This window comes from Sminthopsis crassicaudata, chromosome 5, assembly GCF_048593235.1.
Source record: "Sminthopsis crassicaudata isolate SCR6 chromosome 5, ASM4859323v1, whole genome shotgun sequence".
In the NCBI taxonomy this organism is placed as follows: Eukaryota; Metazoa; Chordata; class Mammalia; order Dasyuromorphia; family Dasyuridae; genus Sminthopsis; species Sminthopsis crassicaudata.
In genome coordinates this window covers 243,197,668-243,215,395 of record NC_133621.1, presented here as the reverse complement: position 1 = coordinate 243,215,395, position 17,728 = coordinate 243,197,668, and the positions used below count along the sequence as shown (strand labels likewise).

The window sequence follows — 17,728 nt, the reverse complement described above, 5'->3', positions numbered from 1 at the left end:
AAATGTGAACTCTCGTTCCTGAAGTTAGAGCTCAAGAGAGAAGATAGGTCCATTGTGAGGCCCTATGTGACTTCTTCCTCCCTGTACATGATTAGATATCCTGTCATCTCTCTATCCCAAACTTATTCAGCTTTTGGGGACACCCTTTCCAGGCACTAGAACATAGCATAATCTTTAAGAGTTGCTAATTAAGATAATTATCCACCCCACCCCATCTTCAGTGCCTGAATTGTGTATACCTTGATTCAACCATCTCACTATCCTGGGAAGTGAGCAAGCTGTCCCTTTTTCCCAAGCAGATGGTGCCAACTCCTTTATCTTCTCTCTGGGATACAACATAACTTACAGGGAGCCTTAGCTTTTCCATCTTAAGGCTTCCATTCAGGCTTGCATTCCCTGTCCCCACATAGAACTGCCTTAGCTAAAGAGGAGGTAAGGTTAAGATGTGGGTCAGTGAGGACTGCTCCTGGAGACATCAGCACAGAAGCTTCCTAGCTCCAGCTTGGGGCCAGAAGTATTTGTGTGTGTGAGCGCATGTATGTCTCTTCCACAAAACTCCTGTGTATGTGCATGTTTTTGTTTAAGAAAAAAGAAAAAAACCTGAATAAAAGTTTATTTGCTTTAAAACTGCATAAGACAAGACTTCCTAGTGATGAATTGGTTAAAGTGTGTGCCACAATATGCACATAAAGTGCATAAGAGTGCATATTCTCACACATGTATATATGTATGTACATGGGAGCATAGATCTAGGTCAGACATAGAAAAGAGAATTTGAGAGATGATGTGGCAATTTTTGTACTTGTTCTTTATTCATACTCGCCTTTCTGAAAATACTCAGATTGGTTCTAATATTTGCTTAACTTCCTTCTATTCCCACTCCCCAACATGTGGTTGCTGGTGCCAGTGCCAGCCCATCTTTCTGAAAGAATATTGTTAACGCTTTTGGAACCATAGATGGAAGATTTCTTCACCTATTCTCTTGATTTTATAGGTGATGAAACTGAAGTCCAGAGATTAAATAACTCTAATGACACATGGGTAATACGTACTAGATTTTAACCCTGAACTTCTATTTCCAAAAACCAGTGCTTAGTCCACTGTGCCAGAGAAAGGTAGACTCTCCAAAATCTAGAGATATTATTTCCTCTATATCTTGTACATGTTTGACCAGACATTATTCCATAGACAGAGTACACAGAAAGGGACAAATTATTTAAGTACAAAGAAAAAAACAGTATGGCAGTGGTTCTTGGAGGCTCATTGCATTAAGCAGAGAAATTAAATGCTGCCAGTCACCATGGGTCTAAACCCTGTGCCTGGGGAAGGGGGCAATAAGTTACAAAGTTAGTTGTGGTGTACATTGTTACTAACAACGCATCACCTGCTGGGGAGGAAAAAAAGGTGAAGCAGAGATCCTTCTTCCACACCAGGAGCTGAAAATCCATGGTTCTTTCTTCCTTTCCCTTTCCCTTTCTGGTTCCTTGGAACTGCAGAACAAACAATGGGCACCATGAAAGGCCCAGGCTACCTTGGTCCAGTAATAATATATTAAAATTTAATAAAACATAAATCTAGAATAAAGTACACTGACAACTCCATAAGAATGTATCTTATCACATAATATTAGGAAGCTCCCCGGAGCAGCAGATAAGAGTACTAGACCTGGAGTCAGGAAGACCAGTTTTAATCTAGCCTCAAATTAGCTATAGGACCCTGGGCAAGACACTTTACCTGTCTGACTCAAGTTGGGGATAATAATAATACCCATATCACAGGATTGCTGTGAGGCTCAAATAAGATCTTGCATGCATAGAACAATGCTTAATACATTGCTTTAAAATGCTTGTTCCCTTCCCTCATTCTAATAACTAGCATTTTTACAGTTTTTTACTTTACAAATATTATCTCACTTTATTCTCATAACCAACCTGAAAGGGAGGTATTATCCCCATTTTACAGATGAGAGTCAAGTTAAGTTCAGGGTTCCACACCCTATTCCTTATACCACCTAGCTACTTCATAACCAAGGCCATGAATATCCTTGCCTCATTTTCCCTCTGTTTGACTCTATGAAGGGATAACCTTCCAACCTCTGATGACTCCCATTTCTAGCAGTCCCTTCATTCTACTGTTATCCTCAAGTCTCCTCAGGAGCTCTCACACCCACAAGTGACACCTAGAGGCCATTTAGTGATAAAGCAGCTGTCTGTTGTATTTTTCTTAAAGTAACTGACATGGGAATATGATTGAGGTTGGGGTGGGCACAAGAACTAGTTTTAGAAATGGGAAGCAAAGAGCTAAATACTGAAGCATGCACAATGCCAATATGATGTAAAAATATAGCAGACCCTTACAGTCTATTAAGGGTCCCTGGGTCAGGGCACAGCATTAGAAAGTAGTTATTTTGTCCAGAAATAGGGAGAAAAGTTAAAAGAAGGAAAGAAAACAAGAGGCCTATAGTAGATTACCTCAACCCCAGGGAAGTGGCTTAGGTAAAACTGGATGGACAATAGAAGAGGGGGTTGACAAAGAATGGGGGTTGACCTGGAAGAAACATCCCTCCCAGTCTGAGTTATTTTGCAAACTTCCCAAATCTCTTTTAAGGTCATCTGCCCCTAGTATTTGCCAATACATCTGCACCTAATTTGGGTTTCCCAAGACAACACTGCTCTGAGAGCTGCAGGATTATTGCCTAACCCCAGGGTCTATAGAGAGGGGAAAACCCTTTGGGAGAATAAAAGAAACAGCCCTTTTTTTCTACTTCTTGGGGCTCTTCTTGGGGACAGGGAATGAGGGAAGCTGGGAAATCTTCTCTCAGGGGCTCCCATAGTTTCACTAACAAAATCTTCAGGCCCAATCCTGCCCTTATAGGAATCCTGCCCCTAATAGGGGAGGAGTCTTTCAAGCTGAAAGAACCTAAACTACCTCTCCTTCCAGTCATCTCCAGACCTTACCAATAAAAATGGTTTCCTAAGCCATTGTTTTGCCCATAACACAAGTCCACAGCATTCTTTTCCTAACCACTGCTCCATTTTCCACTTTAAAAGGGGTTACCTTATGATAAGAAAATAGACCCATATGAAAAAGTACAAAGTATTCCCTTCTTCCCTAGACAGGCCAAGAAGCAGGATGGCAAGGCCCTTACCACACCAGGGACCTTAAAAAAGAAAGCATGAGGGAATATCCTAGGAGATCCTAAAATCCCTGCCCCTCCCACCCAACCATCACCAATAACATATCCTCTGCCATGGTTTCTGAGCCTCCCAACAGAAGCACAGAACTATTCTTGTTTCTTAGAAATTGAGTCCAGTCACTAAGAACCACCCCATCGGGGAGGTTAAGAAGTCAAGATCAGAAGTCACTAAGGATGCTGATGTCAGCAAAGTCGGCTCGGTAGCGATGGGCATATATGCTGAGCAAGAAGGCCCATTTGAAGGAGATGAAGCTCCACACACAGGAGAGGTAGTAGCTGGTGGGATCTGTCAAGCCTGCAGGAAGCAAGGAAAGGATAGTTATAAAAGACCCAAAGATGACTTCAGGTCCTGTTCTATAATGCTTCTTATGTGCCAACACTCAAGTAAAAGGGAGCTATTGTATACAAGGCTAAAAACAATCCCTTCCCACACTCTGCTACATGATGCCTTTTATATCATGGAACTATCCCAACAGGAAGAACCAAAACTAATTAAGTATTTTCTGGTCCAAAGAGTGTAGGTACAAACAGTGACACAGGCTGGGGCAGTAAAGATGATCAAGGCTTCTAAAAGATGAATCTGAGAGGATGGTCAGTCATAATAGCTCTTTATCCTTAAACCTGCGGTTACTATGCTTCAATCACCCTACCTTATTTTTATCCCAAATCTGAAACAAATGTGTTATAGAACTTAAAACAGTATGTACATATGCATTATTATACTGCAGCACAACCATACTCCTCACAAATCTCTAGAAAGTAGAACATGCTCTAGACTCATGACACTTTATCAATTCTCCATTAATTCAGTTTTTACCTGATCAATGGGCATCACAGATACTACTACTGCTTGAAACATGGTATGTCTTGAGTCTGGTCTTAGAGTGTTCCTCCTGTTTGACCTCTCCCCTATACCCATTTCACTCCAGCTGCATACCCTCACGGACTCCAGGCCCTCACCGTGATGTCTAATGATGGCCAGGACAAGGAAGGTGCAGAATGCGGTGACGGAGACAGTAGAGAAGAAGATGCCCACAAGTAGGAAGCATCGAAGGCCTTTGAGCCAGGTGCGCCAGTAATCCTGAATATACATCACGTGTGTCGTCAGAGTCCAGAGAGCCAAAACACCTGGAGAAGGGGGCAGAGTGTCAGCCTGGCCCTCCTTACTGGAAGCTGAAGAGCACAGATTCATAGGTATGAATATCTCCTCTAGGGGAAGGAGGTATTCTTGAAGTGGGGCAGTAGTCAAAACTCCCACTAACTGAAGTGGCAAGAGACAAGCTCCTTTTACCTATCTCTAAAAAAGGAAAGCCCTGGAGATTAAGCTGATTAGTAGATGCTAAAGTTATCTGACTAAGTGATTTTCCCTTTCCTGTCCCTGTTCTTTAGGGACCTCACACTTTCCTTCAAAGGGATCTTACACCTTCCTTCACATCTTTTCTAAGCCCTTCTCTGTTCTTTTCCCTTCAAGTACTTTCCATATTTTGTTCCATAAACAAGAAAACTACTAACACCTACTTTTCTGGGATCTCACTTCTGACCATCATAACACTTGTGGGACAGAAATCTTTGTTCCCTCTCTCTTAACCAGTCCCCCCAAATCTCTACTCCTCACAGCAGGTACAGATCATTTGATGGAATGCTCTCACTAAATTTCCTAACTATCATGTCAAACAAACCCTGGTTTTGCCTCTTTCAAATGGCAGAAGAGACAGATCTGATTAGTTCTGGCCACATATCTTTCAGGGTTCCTCTTCAATACTTAGAGAGACCCCTAGGGTTAGAATTTGGGGAAGAAAGATGGGCTGATGCCCACACACACACTGCCACCACCCTTCTCTGAACCTGTCCTTCAGGAGTGGGGAGGCATTTTTCCCAGGATGACAGTAGCCATCAGGCCAGCACAACAGGATCATTCTGTGCCAGGCAGTGCCAGTTGCTTAGCACCAATCCTCTGAATGTGGTTATGGTCCCAGGGGTTCTGTAGTCATCAAAGACATGGGGAGAGAAAAATTTATACAATAACTACAACATTGAAAAGATTAAGAACTCTGTGTGATCAACTTAATGATCAATCTTGACTCCAAAAAACTGATGTGAAAGAAGTGAAATGGACTGGATGTGCAGAATGAGACATGCATTTCCACAAACAGCTAATGTGTGAATATGTTACAAAGGAGAGCTTTTATTTCCCTTTGTTTTGGAGGGAGGTAGTGGAAAGAGTAGAAAAGGAGTGATAGTGATACTAATAAAAAAGAAAAGTCAATGAATCATTTAAAAAAAGACTAGAAGAAAACAGAAAGCAGTTCAGAAGGAAAGAAGCAGAATGGTGCTAAAATTACCATAAAAAAGACTAGAAGAAAACAGAAAGCAGTTCAGAAGGAAAGAAGCAGAATGGTGCTAAAATTACCATATTAAACTTGAAAGATATCAAACAACAAACCACACATAATTTTTAAAAATTTATATCATCGAAGTTTCATACATAATCCACTTTTTTTCTTTATAGTGAATGTTCATGTCTACTGATGTGTGTGGACAATAAAAAATAATTTTAAAATACAGAGGAAAAGAGGATAGACCAACTACAAGCTCTCAGCACAACCATCCCATTCTCTCTAGAAAATAAGGGTATTCAGGCTACTAGATTCCCATAGTATTTCAGTATCTTTAAAGTACTAAATAAAAGCCAAGACCACAATTAAGTACCCTTCTATGGCCAAGAAGAAGCACTAAATGCAGATGAGGCTACGTAGCTATAACAGTATCATAACTGAAACACGGACTCAGACTTGGCATTTCTCTATCATGCCATCAGCACTGTTTCTTGAAAAGAAAAGTTTCAACGGACTATCATTTCAGAGACATTGTCCTTCACGGTCAGAGGGGATCACAAAGAACATGATTCCAAAGATGGAATCTAGTCAACAACTCCACATTTTCAAGCAGAGACTAGAGAGCTGCTCTCCTGTGACTCAGCATTTTTTCTGGAGCTAGAAATTTTTTAAATGACAAATGGAGATGCTGACCAAGGGGATCTTGGCATGTGGATTCATATTTTAAAAAGAGAGGGAAATGAAAGGAGACACCCACCTCTCTCCAGTCTTCACAACATTCATTTCTTAAAGAGGAAGTGTGGAAATATTAAAGAATCAAAATGTCGCTATCATTTACATCAGTATCTCCCCCTCACCCAAATTGCTCCACTTCACCTGAGGAAACTTCCGTAGGAGCCCATGCTATATCCTAAATAAAAATGGTTACATATGTTCAGAAAAGCTGTGTGCACAAGGGAAAACATGGTACCTGTCAGATTATTTTCAATCCAAAAAATGGGTTCACCAAATAGAAGCATTATTTAGCACACATAAGATTCAATACAAATATGACCCATCAAGAAAAAACACATAGAATATGGGCATCAAAATGAGACCTCAGCAACAAACTTATCACATCATATTTACCCAGAACCACTGCCCTCCAGTGCCCCTGATGGGGAAGATATGGATCAGTCATATGATACTACAAAGTCCAGCCCCCAATACATTGGAGCTAAAGGATTATTCATAATTTTTTTTAATGTTAAAAACTCGTGCCATGCTTTGTTTAGATCTAAAACAAGCCCCAGCAAGTGGGGCTTGTCCTTTCATCTGCTGTCCCCATTTTGGTCAGTGCCACCTACCTCAAGAGCTAATTCCTTCCACTACTATCCTCTCTGGCATGACTCCATTGCTGTCTGGTTATCATGCTAGACAGCTTCACATGCCAGCACTACTGGACATATGCCCCTGAGGAGGGAAGAGAAAAAAAGCTGGAGCTGCTCTCCAATGACTCAGCATTTTCTGAACAAGTGGTCAAAAGCCATGTGATCTCAAGTCAAGAGGTTAGCTATGTAATTTCTTTTGTGCAAAAAATTACTGAGTTCACCCTTATCCCCAAGACTCTAATATCTAGGAGGCAAAGAGGGATGATGGCATGCAAATTCTATCAAGAAGCAGCTGCTTCTCCTAGTTCCAGATTGTGGGTCACTAGATACATTCACTAATAGCTACAACATTAAGGTGTACTTTATAGTCCCAGAGATTCACCCTCCTGGGAGAGTCTCAGCACTCCCTAGGGCCTCACTTCTGCCTTTTGTGACTTGCGCACACAAAGTACACACTAGAAGGCCTTTTCTGCAGATGTTAAGATATTTAATTTTATGACTAAGTATTAGAATCATATCGTAAGAAGAGACCTCAGACATCATCTTGTCCAATTTCTTCATGTTACAAATGAAAGATCTAAAGCCGAAGTGACTTAAGATTTCTCAACTAAATAGGTTTTAGCTCCTTGTCTATCAGGCCCCTTTTAAGGGATCAGACTGGATATCCTTAAGAAATGTTTCTCTATTGCTAGAAACTGGTCTCTCTCCCCTGGATCTCATCACTTTGCAGCTGATTTTCCTTGGTAACTCCTTCCATCAAGTTGCAGGTCTCATGGAGGGGCAAAGGGGAAAAATTCAGAGCAAATCTATGGTAGAAAAAAAAAAAGAAAGAAAGTCAGGGTTAACTGACAGGGAAAGAGCCAGGGCTGGAGAATGCAGACTAGAAACTGGCCAGCTACTCTTGATAAGGGATGTGGCATGTCTGAACAGGTGTAAAAGGAACAAGGTTCTGACTGACAAAAACACACACCTATCCTTGCTTCTCTCCCACTCCCTTCACTCATTACTTTTATGGGGCATCTTTGTACCCAAAGCATGTGAAAGAGCAAAAAGATTACTGGTGTGCAAGTTAAAACCTGTGTTCAAGTTCTGCTCAAGTCATTTGATCTCCATGTCTCTTCATCTGTAAAATGAGATTTACTCAAAGGTTTTATATAAATGAGAATCAATGGAGATAATGGAAGCTTTTATTATTAGGGCCCTATTTTGTAGCAAAATCCACATTTTTCTTCACACAGAGATGCAATAAATTTTTAAAAATCTGCAGATTTGGTCATTTTTCAAAGACTGACATTCAAACATCTAGGCAGAGTACCTGAGTATTCATAATCAAGCATAATCACAGAAGCTTCATATTTTGTTTTTTTTTTGTTGTTCAAAGTGGCTTCCCATAGATAATCTTATTTTAAAAGGGATGGTGCCATCTTTTAGAGAAGAGAAAGCAGACACAACAGTAAAGTCTGCTGACCTAGAGTTGAGGATTTTCTTACCACACCCGAATACATTCCCACCTACCCTTTTTGTTAGCACAGGAATCCATCTGAATAAACAATGTCTACAGCACTGACCAGCTCCTGAGGGAAGGGTTACTGCGTTACCCTTGGGTCCAAGAAAAGGTCCCCACCAGACTCTTGGGCAATACTGGACAGCTGTAACCCGCAAGGCCCTAGGTTCCAGATGGGCATTTCTAAATGCAAAAAGAAGTGGCTCAATTCCTTCCTCCCCATGGCAACCCCCGGGAACAGGCCCCACTTTGACAGCTTCCTATCCCTGCCTCCTCATCACTTCTAGGCCTTAGGAGAAGGGCCGCAGTTCCACCGATGGAGAAAAGCTGCATAGATACACTAAGGCCAGCGGAATAAGAGGCGCCTGGAGCCCTCACCACTTGAGTTCAGCCTTGAGTTCGGGGTAGTAAAGAGCAGGTGTTAAGAATAATCCTAAAACGCAGGCGGGCGTTCGGTGGGAGTGGAGGCCAGCGACCAAGCTGCACAGGGCGGGGGTCCGGCCTATCCGAGTGCCCGAGGAAACAGAAAAGCGCAACCCCAAGGTCCGGGCGCGAGCCGGGGCAGCTATGCAGCTCTATTCAAATGAGCCCTCTCACGGAGCCCCCGAGCAGCAGAGGAAGATGACCTTCCTCGGGAAGGGAAGGAACAGGGAGCCCAGGCACAAGAAGCTGGAGGGAGCAAAGAGCTTCAGGCCGAAGGAAGGTTCTCATCCGCCCTCCCGCCCCCGCCGGTACCTGCGAGGCCCCCCATAGCGGCGGTCCCGGGCTGGGGGAAAACGAAGGTCCAGACGAGAAAGGCGGAGAGACCCATCATACAGCCGACCGCCGAGTAAGCGGTGCGAATGCTGAGCTGCAGCCGAGACGGCGCCATGGGGGATGCTGCGGGAACCCGCGGAGGCGCAGCGGCGTGAGAACACGGCAGCCAAGCTGCGAAGCCTCAGGTGCCCAACTTAGGCGGGGACCTGCACCCGCCGGTCACGCTGGCTCCGAAGATCCGCCTCCTCCCGCGCAGCCGCCCCCGAAGAGCCAGGCCGCCCGCTGCAACAGCGCCCTCGCTGGTTGGAGGCCGCTCACCAGGCCGAGCTCTTCCTTGGCGAGCTGCAGTCTGGGACCGCAAATAGAACTCAAACCTTCCTGCTCAGTTTTCCGAACTACAATGCTGTGCAAAGTAAAGGTAACTAAGTAAAACCTACATAATAAGCCTTAGAGCCATTTATATCCATAAGGAGGGGAAAAAAAAAAAAAAACTTTATATGATGCAGGTTTGCTTTTGCCTCTGTCACAATCTGGCCTTGAGCTCACAAGATTCTGACGTATATCGTTCAATTTCATTTTTTATTTTTCGAGTTACAAGCATCCCTCCTGGGGATTGTGAAGGCGGGAAGAAAAAAATCCTTGCAACAAATATGCATAGTCAAACAAAACAATTTCACACCTTAGCCATATGAACAAAAATGTTACTGCTTTAGATATTACAAGTCTGCCTTGTAATATGTGCATTGGAAAGTACACTTTCCTAAGTTTAGCCTTGCTATTAACCCATAGATTTTCTTTTTATTTGTTTTTAATTTAACATAGCTTTTCAACTAACTAACATTTATTTTCTCTGCTACCTGCACCACATTGAAAAGAACAAAAACAAAACCCTGGTAACAAATGTATATAGTTTAAAAAAAATTCTTATATTGGCCATGCCAAAATTGTTATCATATTAGATATTAAGCATACCTTCTAGGAACAGTCCTATTTCCCCAAAATTAGCTTTGCTAAAGCCCAAAAGTTTTTTTTTTTTTAAATTTAATTTAGTTTTTCTACTAACAAGCTTTTATTTTCTCTCCCTCATCTCTCCCACACTGAAAAGAAAAACAAAACCTAGTAACAAATATGCACAGCCATACCCTTTGACCCAGCATTGCTGTTATTGGGCTTATATCCCAAAGAAATACTAAAGAGTGGAAAGGGACCTGTATGTGCCAAAATGTTTGTGGCAGCTCTTTTTGTAGTAGCTAGAAACTGGAAGATGAATGCATGTCCATCAGTTGGAGAATGGTTGGGTAAATTATGGTATATGAAGGTTATGGAATATTATTGTTCTGTAAGAAATGACCAGCAGGATGAATACAGAGAGGCCTGGAGAGACTTAAATCAACTGATGCTGAGTGAAATGAGCAGAACCAGAAGATCACTATACACTTCAACAACAATACTATATGAGGATGTATTCTGATGGAAGTGGAAATCTTCAACATAGAGAAGATCCAACTCCCTTCCAGTTGATCAATGATGGACAGAAATAACTACACCCAGAGAAGGAACACTGGGAAGTGAATGTAAATTGTTAGCACTACTGTCCATCTACCCAGGTTACTTATACCTTCGGAAGCTAATACTTAATGTGCAACAAGAAAATGGTATTTACACACATATATTGTATCTAGGTTATATTGTAACACATGTAAAATGTATGGGATTACCTGCCATCATAATTTGGAAAAATGAATAAAAAAATAAATAAATAAATAAAAAATAATTAAATAAAAAACAAATATGCACAGTGAGGCAAAACAAATTCCCTAAATTGTTCATGTCCAAAAATGCATGTTTCTTCCTGACACAGCCTAAAAGTTTTCTTTTTTTCTTAATTTTATTTTCTATTGCAAATTCTCCATTTAGAAAGCTAGAAAAATAAAAACCCATTACAAATATGTATAAACATTCAAAACAAATGTCTACATTATCCATGTTCCAAAAAAAAGAAAGAAATAGAAAATTTTCTTTAATTTGCACTCGAGTCCAACAGTTTTCTTTTTGGAGATGGAAATCATGTTTCATTAGGAGTCTTTTAGAATTAGGTTAGTCATATGTTAGAATGAAGATAGTCAAAGTTTACTATCTTTATAATATTGTTGTTACTATGTAAATTGCTCTCATTCTGCTCACTTCACTTTTGCATGAATCCATTAAGACTTTCCTGGTTTTTCTGAAACTATCCATTCATCTTAGAAATAATTCAGAATTTTAGCAAAGTTGCAGGATACAAAATAAATCCACATAAATCCTCAGCATTTTTATACATTACCAACACAATCCAACAGCAAGAGATACAAAGAGAAATTCCATTCAAAATAACGGTCGATAGTATAAAATATTTGGGAATATATCTACCAAAGGAGAGTCAGGAATTATATGAGCAAAATTACAAAACACTTGCCACAAAAATAAAGTCAGATTTAAATAATTGGAAAGACATTCAGTGCTCTTGGATAGGCCGAGCGAATATAATTAAGATGACAATACTCCCTAAACTAATCTATTTATTTAATGCTATACCAATCAGACTTCCAAGAAACGATTTTAATAACCTAGAAAAAATAACAACAGAATTCATATGGAACAACAAAAGGTCGAGAATTTCAAGGGAAGTAATGAAAAAAAAAATTAAGTGAAGGTGGTCTAGCTGTACCTGATCTAGAACTGTATTATAAAGCAACAGTCACCGAAACCATTTGGTATTGGCTAAGAAATAGACTAGTTGATTAGTGGCATAGGTTAGGCGCACAGGGCAAGATAGTGAATAAAAATAGCAATCTAATCTTTGACAAACCCAAAGATCCCAAATTTTGGAATAAGAATTCATTATTTGACAAAAACTGCTGGGAAAACTGGAAATTAGTATGGCAGAAACTAGGCATGGACCCACATTTAACACCACATACTAAGATAAGATCAAAATGGGTCCAAGATTTAGGCATAAAGAACGAAATCATAAATAAATTGGAGGAACATGGGATGGTTTACCTCTCAGACTTGTGGAGGAGGAAGGAGTTTGTGTCCAAGGGAGAACTAAAGACCATTATTGATCACAAAATAGAACATTTTGATTACACCAAATTAAAAAGTTTCTGCACAAACAAAACTAATGCAAACAAGATTAAAAGGGAAGTAACAAATTGGGAAAACATTTTTACAGTTAAAGGTTCTGATAAAGGCCTCATCTCCAAAATATACAGAGAAATGACTTTAATTTATAAGAAATCAAGCCATTCTCCAATTGATAAATGGTCAAAGGATATGAACAGACAATTTTCAGATGATGAAATTAAAACTATTTCCACTCATATGAAAGAGTGTTCCAAATCACTATTGATCAGAGAAATGCAAATTAAGACAACTCTGATATACCACTACACACCTGTCAGATTGGCTAAGATGACAGGAACAAATAACGATGAATGTTGGAGGGGCTGTGGGAAAACTGGGACACTGATGCATTGGTGGAGTTGTGAAAGAATCCAACCATTCTGGAGAGCAATCTGGAATTATGCCCAAAAAGTTATCAAAATGTGCATACCCTTTGACCCAGCCATACTACTACTACTGGGCTTATATCCCAAGAAAATACTAAAGAAGGGAAAGGGACCTGTATGTGCCAAAATGTTTGTGGCAGCCTTTTTCATAGTGGCTAGAAGCTGGAAGATGAATGGATGTCCATCAATTGGAGAATGGTTGGGTAAATTATGGTATATGAATGTTATGGAATATTATTGCTCTGTAAGAAATGACCAACAGGAGAAATACAGAGAGGCTTGGAGAGACTTACATCAACTGATGCTGAGTGAAATGAGCAGAACCAGAAGATCATTATACACTTCAACAATGATACTGTACGAGGATGTATTCTGATGGAAGTGGATATCTTCAACATAGAGAAGAGCTAATCCAATTCCAATTGATTAATGATGGACAGAATCAGCTACTTCCAGAAAAGGAACACTGGGAAATGAGTGTAAAACTGTTATTTTTACCTTCTGAATCCAATTCTTCCTGTGCAACAAGAAATTCGGTTCTATACACATATATTGTATCTAGAATATATTGTAATATATTTAACATGTATAAGACTGCCTGCCATCTGGGGGAGGGGATTGGGGGAGGAAGGGAAAAAATCTGAACAGAAGTAAGTGCAAGGGATAATGTTATAAAAAATTACCCATGCATATGTACTGTCAAATAAAAAGTTATGATTATAAAATAAAATTTAAAAAAATGATCATCTACAGAAAAAAAAATGAAACTATCCATTCATCATTTCTTACAGCATAATAGTATTCCATCATATTCTTTTTCAATAACTTGTTCAATCATTACCCAATTGATGGATATCCCCTCAGTTTCCAATTCTTTGCTACCACAACATAAAAAAGCTGCTATAAGTATTTTTTAAATACTTTTTTTTCATCTTTTTTTTTACTTCTTTGGCACATAAACTGAGTAGCTGTGTCACTGGGTCAATTTACAATTTAACAACATTTTAGTCATCATTCCAAATTGCTTTCCAAAATGGTTGGAAAAGTTTACAGTTCTACAATGCATTTAGTGTTTTCCCATATCCTCTCAGCATTTGTTATTTTCCTTTTCCAGTCTTATGGATATAAGATGGTACCTCCAAATTGCCTTAATTTATGTTTAATTATTAGCAATTTAGGTTTTTTTTTCATATTTTTATTAATTAGCCTGTATTTCTTCTGAAAACTGTTTATTTATATCTTGTGACCCTTTACTAACTGGGAAATAGCTTTTAATCTTATAAATTTGACTCCGTTTTCTATACATTGTAGAAATTACATTTTTCTCAAAGAAACTTGCTGCAAAGATTATCTCCCAGTTTTGTGCTTTTCTTCTCATTTTAGCGTCATTGGTTTTATTTACAAATTTTTAAATTTTATGTATTAAATATTATTCATTTTACTTTCTGTACTTTCATATTTCTGGTTTGGTCATAAACTCTTCCCTATTCATAGATCCAACAAGTAATTTCTTCCACACTCCAATTTGTTTATGATATATAATGCTTTATATCTAAATCATGTATCCATTTTGAGCTTATCTTGGCATCCAATATATGAGATGTCATTCTGGCCTAGTGTCTGCCAGACTACTTTTTAGTTTTTCCAACAGTTTTTGTCCCAGTAACTGCTATCTTTGAGTTTATTAAATACTAGATTACTATGCCCATTTGCTTCTGCATATTATGAATCTAAACTGTTGCACTGATCAACCTCTGTTTATCTTACCTATTACCAAATTGTTTTCACAATTACAGCTTTTTAATATTGTTTGAGATCTGGTATTCCCATTTTAAAAAATTAATATTCTTGAACTTTTATTCATCTAGATGAATTTTATCATTTTTCTGGCTCTATAAATCAATTCTTTGGTAATTTACTTGTAATAGTGATGAGTAGTAAATGATGAGTAAATTGTGGTCTAAACAAAGATAGGTCAGTTCCTTTCTCTCTCTCCTTCCTTCCCCAAAGTAACCAATGGCGGGTTTGGCAGCAAAGGAATTTGCTACTTAATGCTGTATGGAAACATAGTCTTTATTGATTAGAATGGAAACACCGGAGAGCCGGTGGGCAAAATGGCTGCATAGTACAAGGCCATTTGCAAAGAGAAGATTCCCGTTCTCTCTTTTGATGCAGTGATGTAGGAGGTTCCTGAGAGTGATGTAAATTAAGATAAGGACTCTCTTGTTATCTTTTGGGGATAGACAGAAGTCTCTTCCCAAAAGGAATTTCCTGATGCCATTTGGTCTATCTGAGCAGATTAGAATGGGGGCTGTAAAACCCTGGCCACCTCAGATAGCCCAAACTAGTTTGACCACATCTTGTATCAAAGGTCCAAGTCCCAAAAGAAGTTGGAGATCAAACAAAGAATACCACCCTCAACAATAGTACTGAATAAACAAATTATTTAGGTAGTATTGTCATTACTATTGTAATGATATAGCCTACCCATGTGCAATTAACATTTCTCCAGTTATTTCCAAGTCTTTATTTTTACAAAGAATCTTTTGTAATTGTGTTCATATTATTACTGTATATGTCTTGGTAGGTAGATTCCCAAGCATTTTATAGCTTACTCAAAAAGCTCATCTTTTTCAGAGTTGTTTCCTCTTCTTAACTAACTTTCTAGAGAAAGTGTATCTTACATTGTAAAGAGCCACCAAGGGTATGACTGAGTTTTTGGCCAATCAATTGGCAGTAGTACTCCAATCACATCAAGCTTGACTGGCAAGCATTTTTGTTCCTTGTAAAGAAATAATGAAGAGTAGGTAATTTTTTGAACTTCATTTAAGACCTCAATACCTCACTGCCTGTAGGGAGAAAAGTCGTTGACTAAAACTGGCATGTAGTTAGTTCAGGCTTGTTATTGGGGTAAAATAAGATAATATCAGGTAATTCAATAGTTAACATAAGGAGATTTATTTAGTCATATCATAGAAAGTATATTCAACAAGGACACAGTAGCAATTAGCTCTGCACCTCCCTCCTTCTCTCCCAAACTCTAAGAAGTTTCAGTTAAATAATAATGTGAGAAGTCAGATTGCTAGAAGAGAGTAAAAGGAAAAGAAATAGAGCCAATAAATATAGACTGATTTTTTTTCTAGCAGTTTGAAAAGTAAAAAAAAAAAAAAAGTTAATACTAAAAAGAACAGAAAGCAAATAAGGAATATAAACAGTAAGTGCTTAGGAAGAAAAGACTGATATTGATTGTAGATACTTAACAATAGAAGTTAAGCATAGAATTTAGATCAAGTGTAATTGCACACCCTAGGGTAAGCATTCCTTTCAGACACCCAGGTTGATAACCTAAGAGTCATCTTCTATTACTCCTCTCCAAAATTTTCTTCTCAGGAAAAGGGCTGAAAGTAACAAAAGCCCCAGAGTATGCCAAGATAACTGGGCACATTTGGCCTATACTGAATAAATACTGGATATAATTAACTCCAGGGCAGCTAATTGGCATAGCAGATAGTGTAGTAGGCCTGGAATCAGGAAGATTCATCTTCTTGCGTTCAAATCTGATCTCAGACACTAGCTATATGACCCTAGGCAAGTCTTTGTTTTGTTTCTTCAACTGTAAAATGAGCTGGAAAAAGAAATAGCAAACTATTCTTGTATCCTTGCCAAGAAAACTCCAAAAAGGATCACAAAGAATTGGACACAATTGAAAAAACAACTAAACAAATGCAAGGGAAATTTGAACTAAAATTAGAGAAATCCACGGCCAAGGTAATATAATAAAAATGATAATACAACTTAAATATATTTGCTAATTCAACATCATACCAATCAAACTAACAAAAGATTACTTCATAGATCTTAAGGATCACCTGGGAACAGTAGTGAAGAGGAAACCCCAAAACTCTGAAAAATCCTTAAAGAAGAAAACCCCCTTCTACTTTTCATCTGGGAGGGGACCCCACCCCAAGCACAAACTGTTTCATCTTTGTTATCTGGGTGGGGACTGCTCAGTCCTGAAACCCATTGAATTCAATTCAAATTCTAACTTCGGCTGAAACCCAGCCTGGAGCCATTATGGGACTCCACCCACAGGCCCCTTTAGCTAGATCTCTCATTATAAAAGAGCCAAGCTGGAGTCCTCTTTTTGCAGAGGGTCTAAACATGTCATCACCATGGCTGGCACCAAAGACTCTCTGCCCACTGGAATCCTATTTCAGGTGCCCTTTTATCTCTACCTTCACCTTTTGCTAATTATTCTTTAACTTTACTTCCAAACCTCAAAATAAACCTCTTTTATCAATCTAGGTTTTCAGGTCTGTAAATTCCTCTTGCACCACCACTAGACCTCATTTAACTCTGTATCCTTGCGCCGAATCCAAAGGGGCTGCAGGGGAGATCTATTTGACTCCCTGTACCCCGAACCTGCCACTAGACCTCAAACCCTAATTTCATTTAGGTACCCCAATTCTAGACCTCATCATCAGTAGGTCAATTAAGTAATGATGAAGTTCGTATTGCCAAATAGAACCAAATGAAAGTAATGGAGCTGATGGAAGAAGGAAGAAGATAATTGTAATGTGCACCACATAAGAATCCCTATGGGCCTCATGTTGACTTAGAAAATCACATATTAACATTACCACTATTTTATTGTATTTGAATTTATTTTGTTAACTATTTCCCAATTACACTGTAATTTGTTCCTAATGTTCTACAGACTGTTCAACAACCCTGTGTTTGACACCACTCACCCAAACTTACTAGAAAAGAAACTATTGCTTTGCAAATGTTTCTATTTGGCAATATAATCTTCATAATTAATTAATTGATCTACTAAAAGTGGTTCTACTGAAAGGACCAGATAAAAGTTCTTGAGAAATGTTTATTCAGGGATAATTTTAATTAAATCAAAACCCTTTAGAAGAAATGTAATTCAATTCCTTGTTTTGTGTTAAGGAAATAAGTGATTTGTCTAAAGGTAATTGAGCTAGGAAACTCCTGAAATCCTTACTTTT

At 38.9% G+C, this 17,728-nt stretch overlaps 2 protein-coding genes across 2 annotated transcripts in view; one reads left to right on the top strand and one right to left on the bottom strand.

The window, feature by feature from the left end:
• HDAC7 (histone deacetylase 7) overlaps positions 1–4,255 on the top strand; it is a 50,086-nt gene extending 45,831 nt beyond the window's left edge. The window contains exon 26 of the mRNA XM_074270697.1: positions 4,126–4,255. Coding sequence (XP_074126798.1) covers positions 4,126–4,168 — 43 coding nt within the window. The 3' untranslated portion in view covers positions 4,169–4,255. The remainder of the gene's footprint in view (positions 1–4,125) is intronic.
• On the bottom strand, positions 790–9,412 carry SLC48A1 (solute carrier family 48 member 1). The gene is made up of 3 exons (XM_074270703.1): positions 9,142–9,412; positions 4,157–4,324; positions 790–3,491 (listed from the first exon to the last, which is right to left on the bottom strand). Exons 1-3 carry the CDS (start codon positions 9,275–9,277, stop codon positions 3,355–3,357), a joined length of 441 nt encoding a protein of 146 aa, XP_074126804.1. The 5' UTR covers positions 9,278–9,412; the 3' UTR covers positions 790–3,354.
• Between the last annotated feature and the right edge of the window lie 8,316 nt (positions 9,413–17,728).

What these genes read in the sequence shown, in the direction of transcription:
- SLC48A1 (XM_074270703.1), bottom strand. Translation starts at nt 9,277, where the DNA reads ATGGCGCCGTCTCGGCTGCAGCTCAGCATTCGCACCGCTTACTCGGCG. An exon ending in CGCTATGGGGGGCCTCGCAG is followed by an intron (nt 4,325 to 9,141) that starts GTACCGGCGGGG and finishes CCCCTTCTCCAG; the next exon opens with GTGTTTTGGCTCTCTGGACT. An exon ending in GGCCATCATTAGACATCACG is followed by an intron (nt 3,492 to 4,156) that starts GTGAGGGCCTGG and finishes TGCTTCCTGCAG; the next exon opens with GCTTGACAGATCCCACCAGC.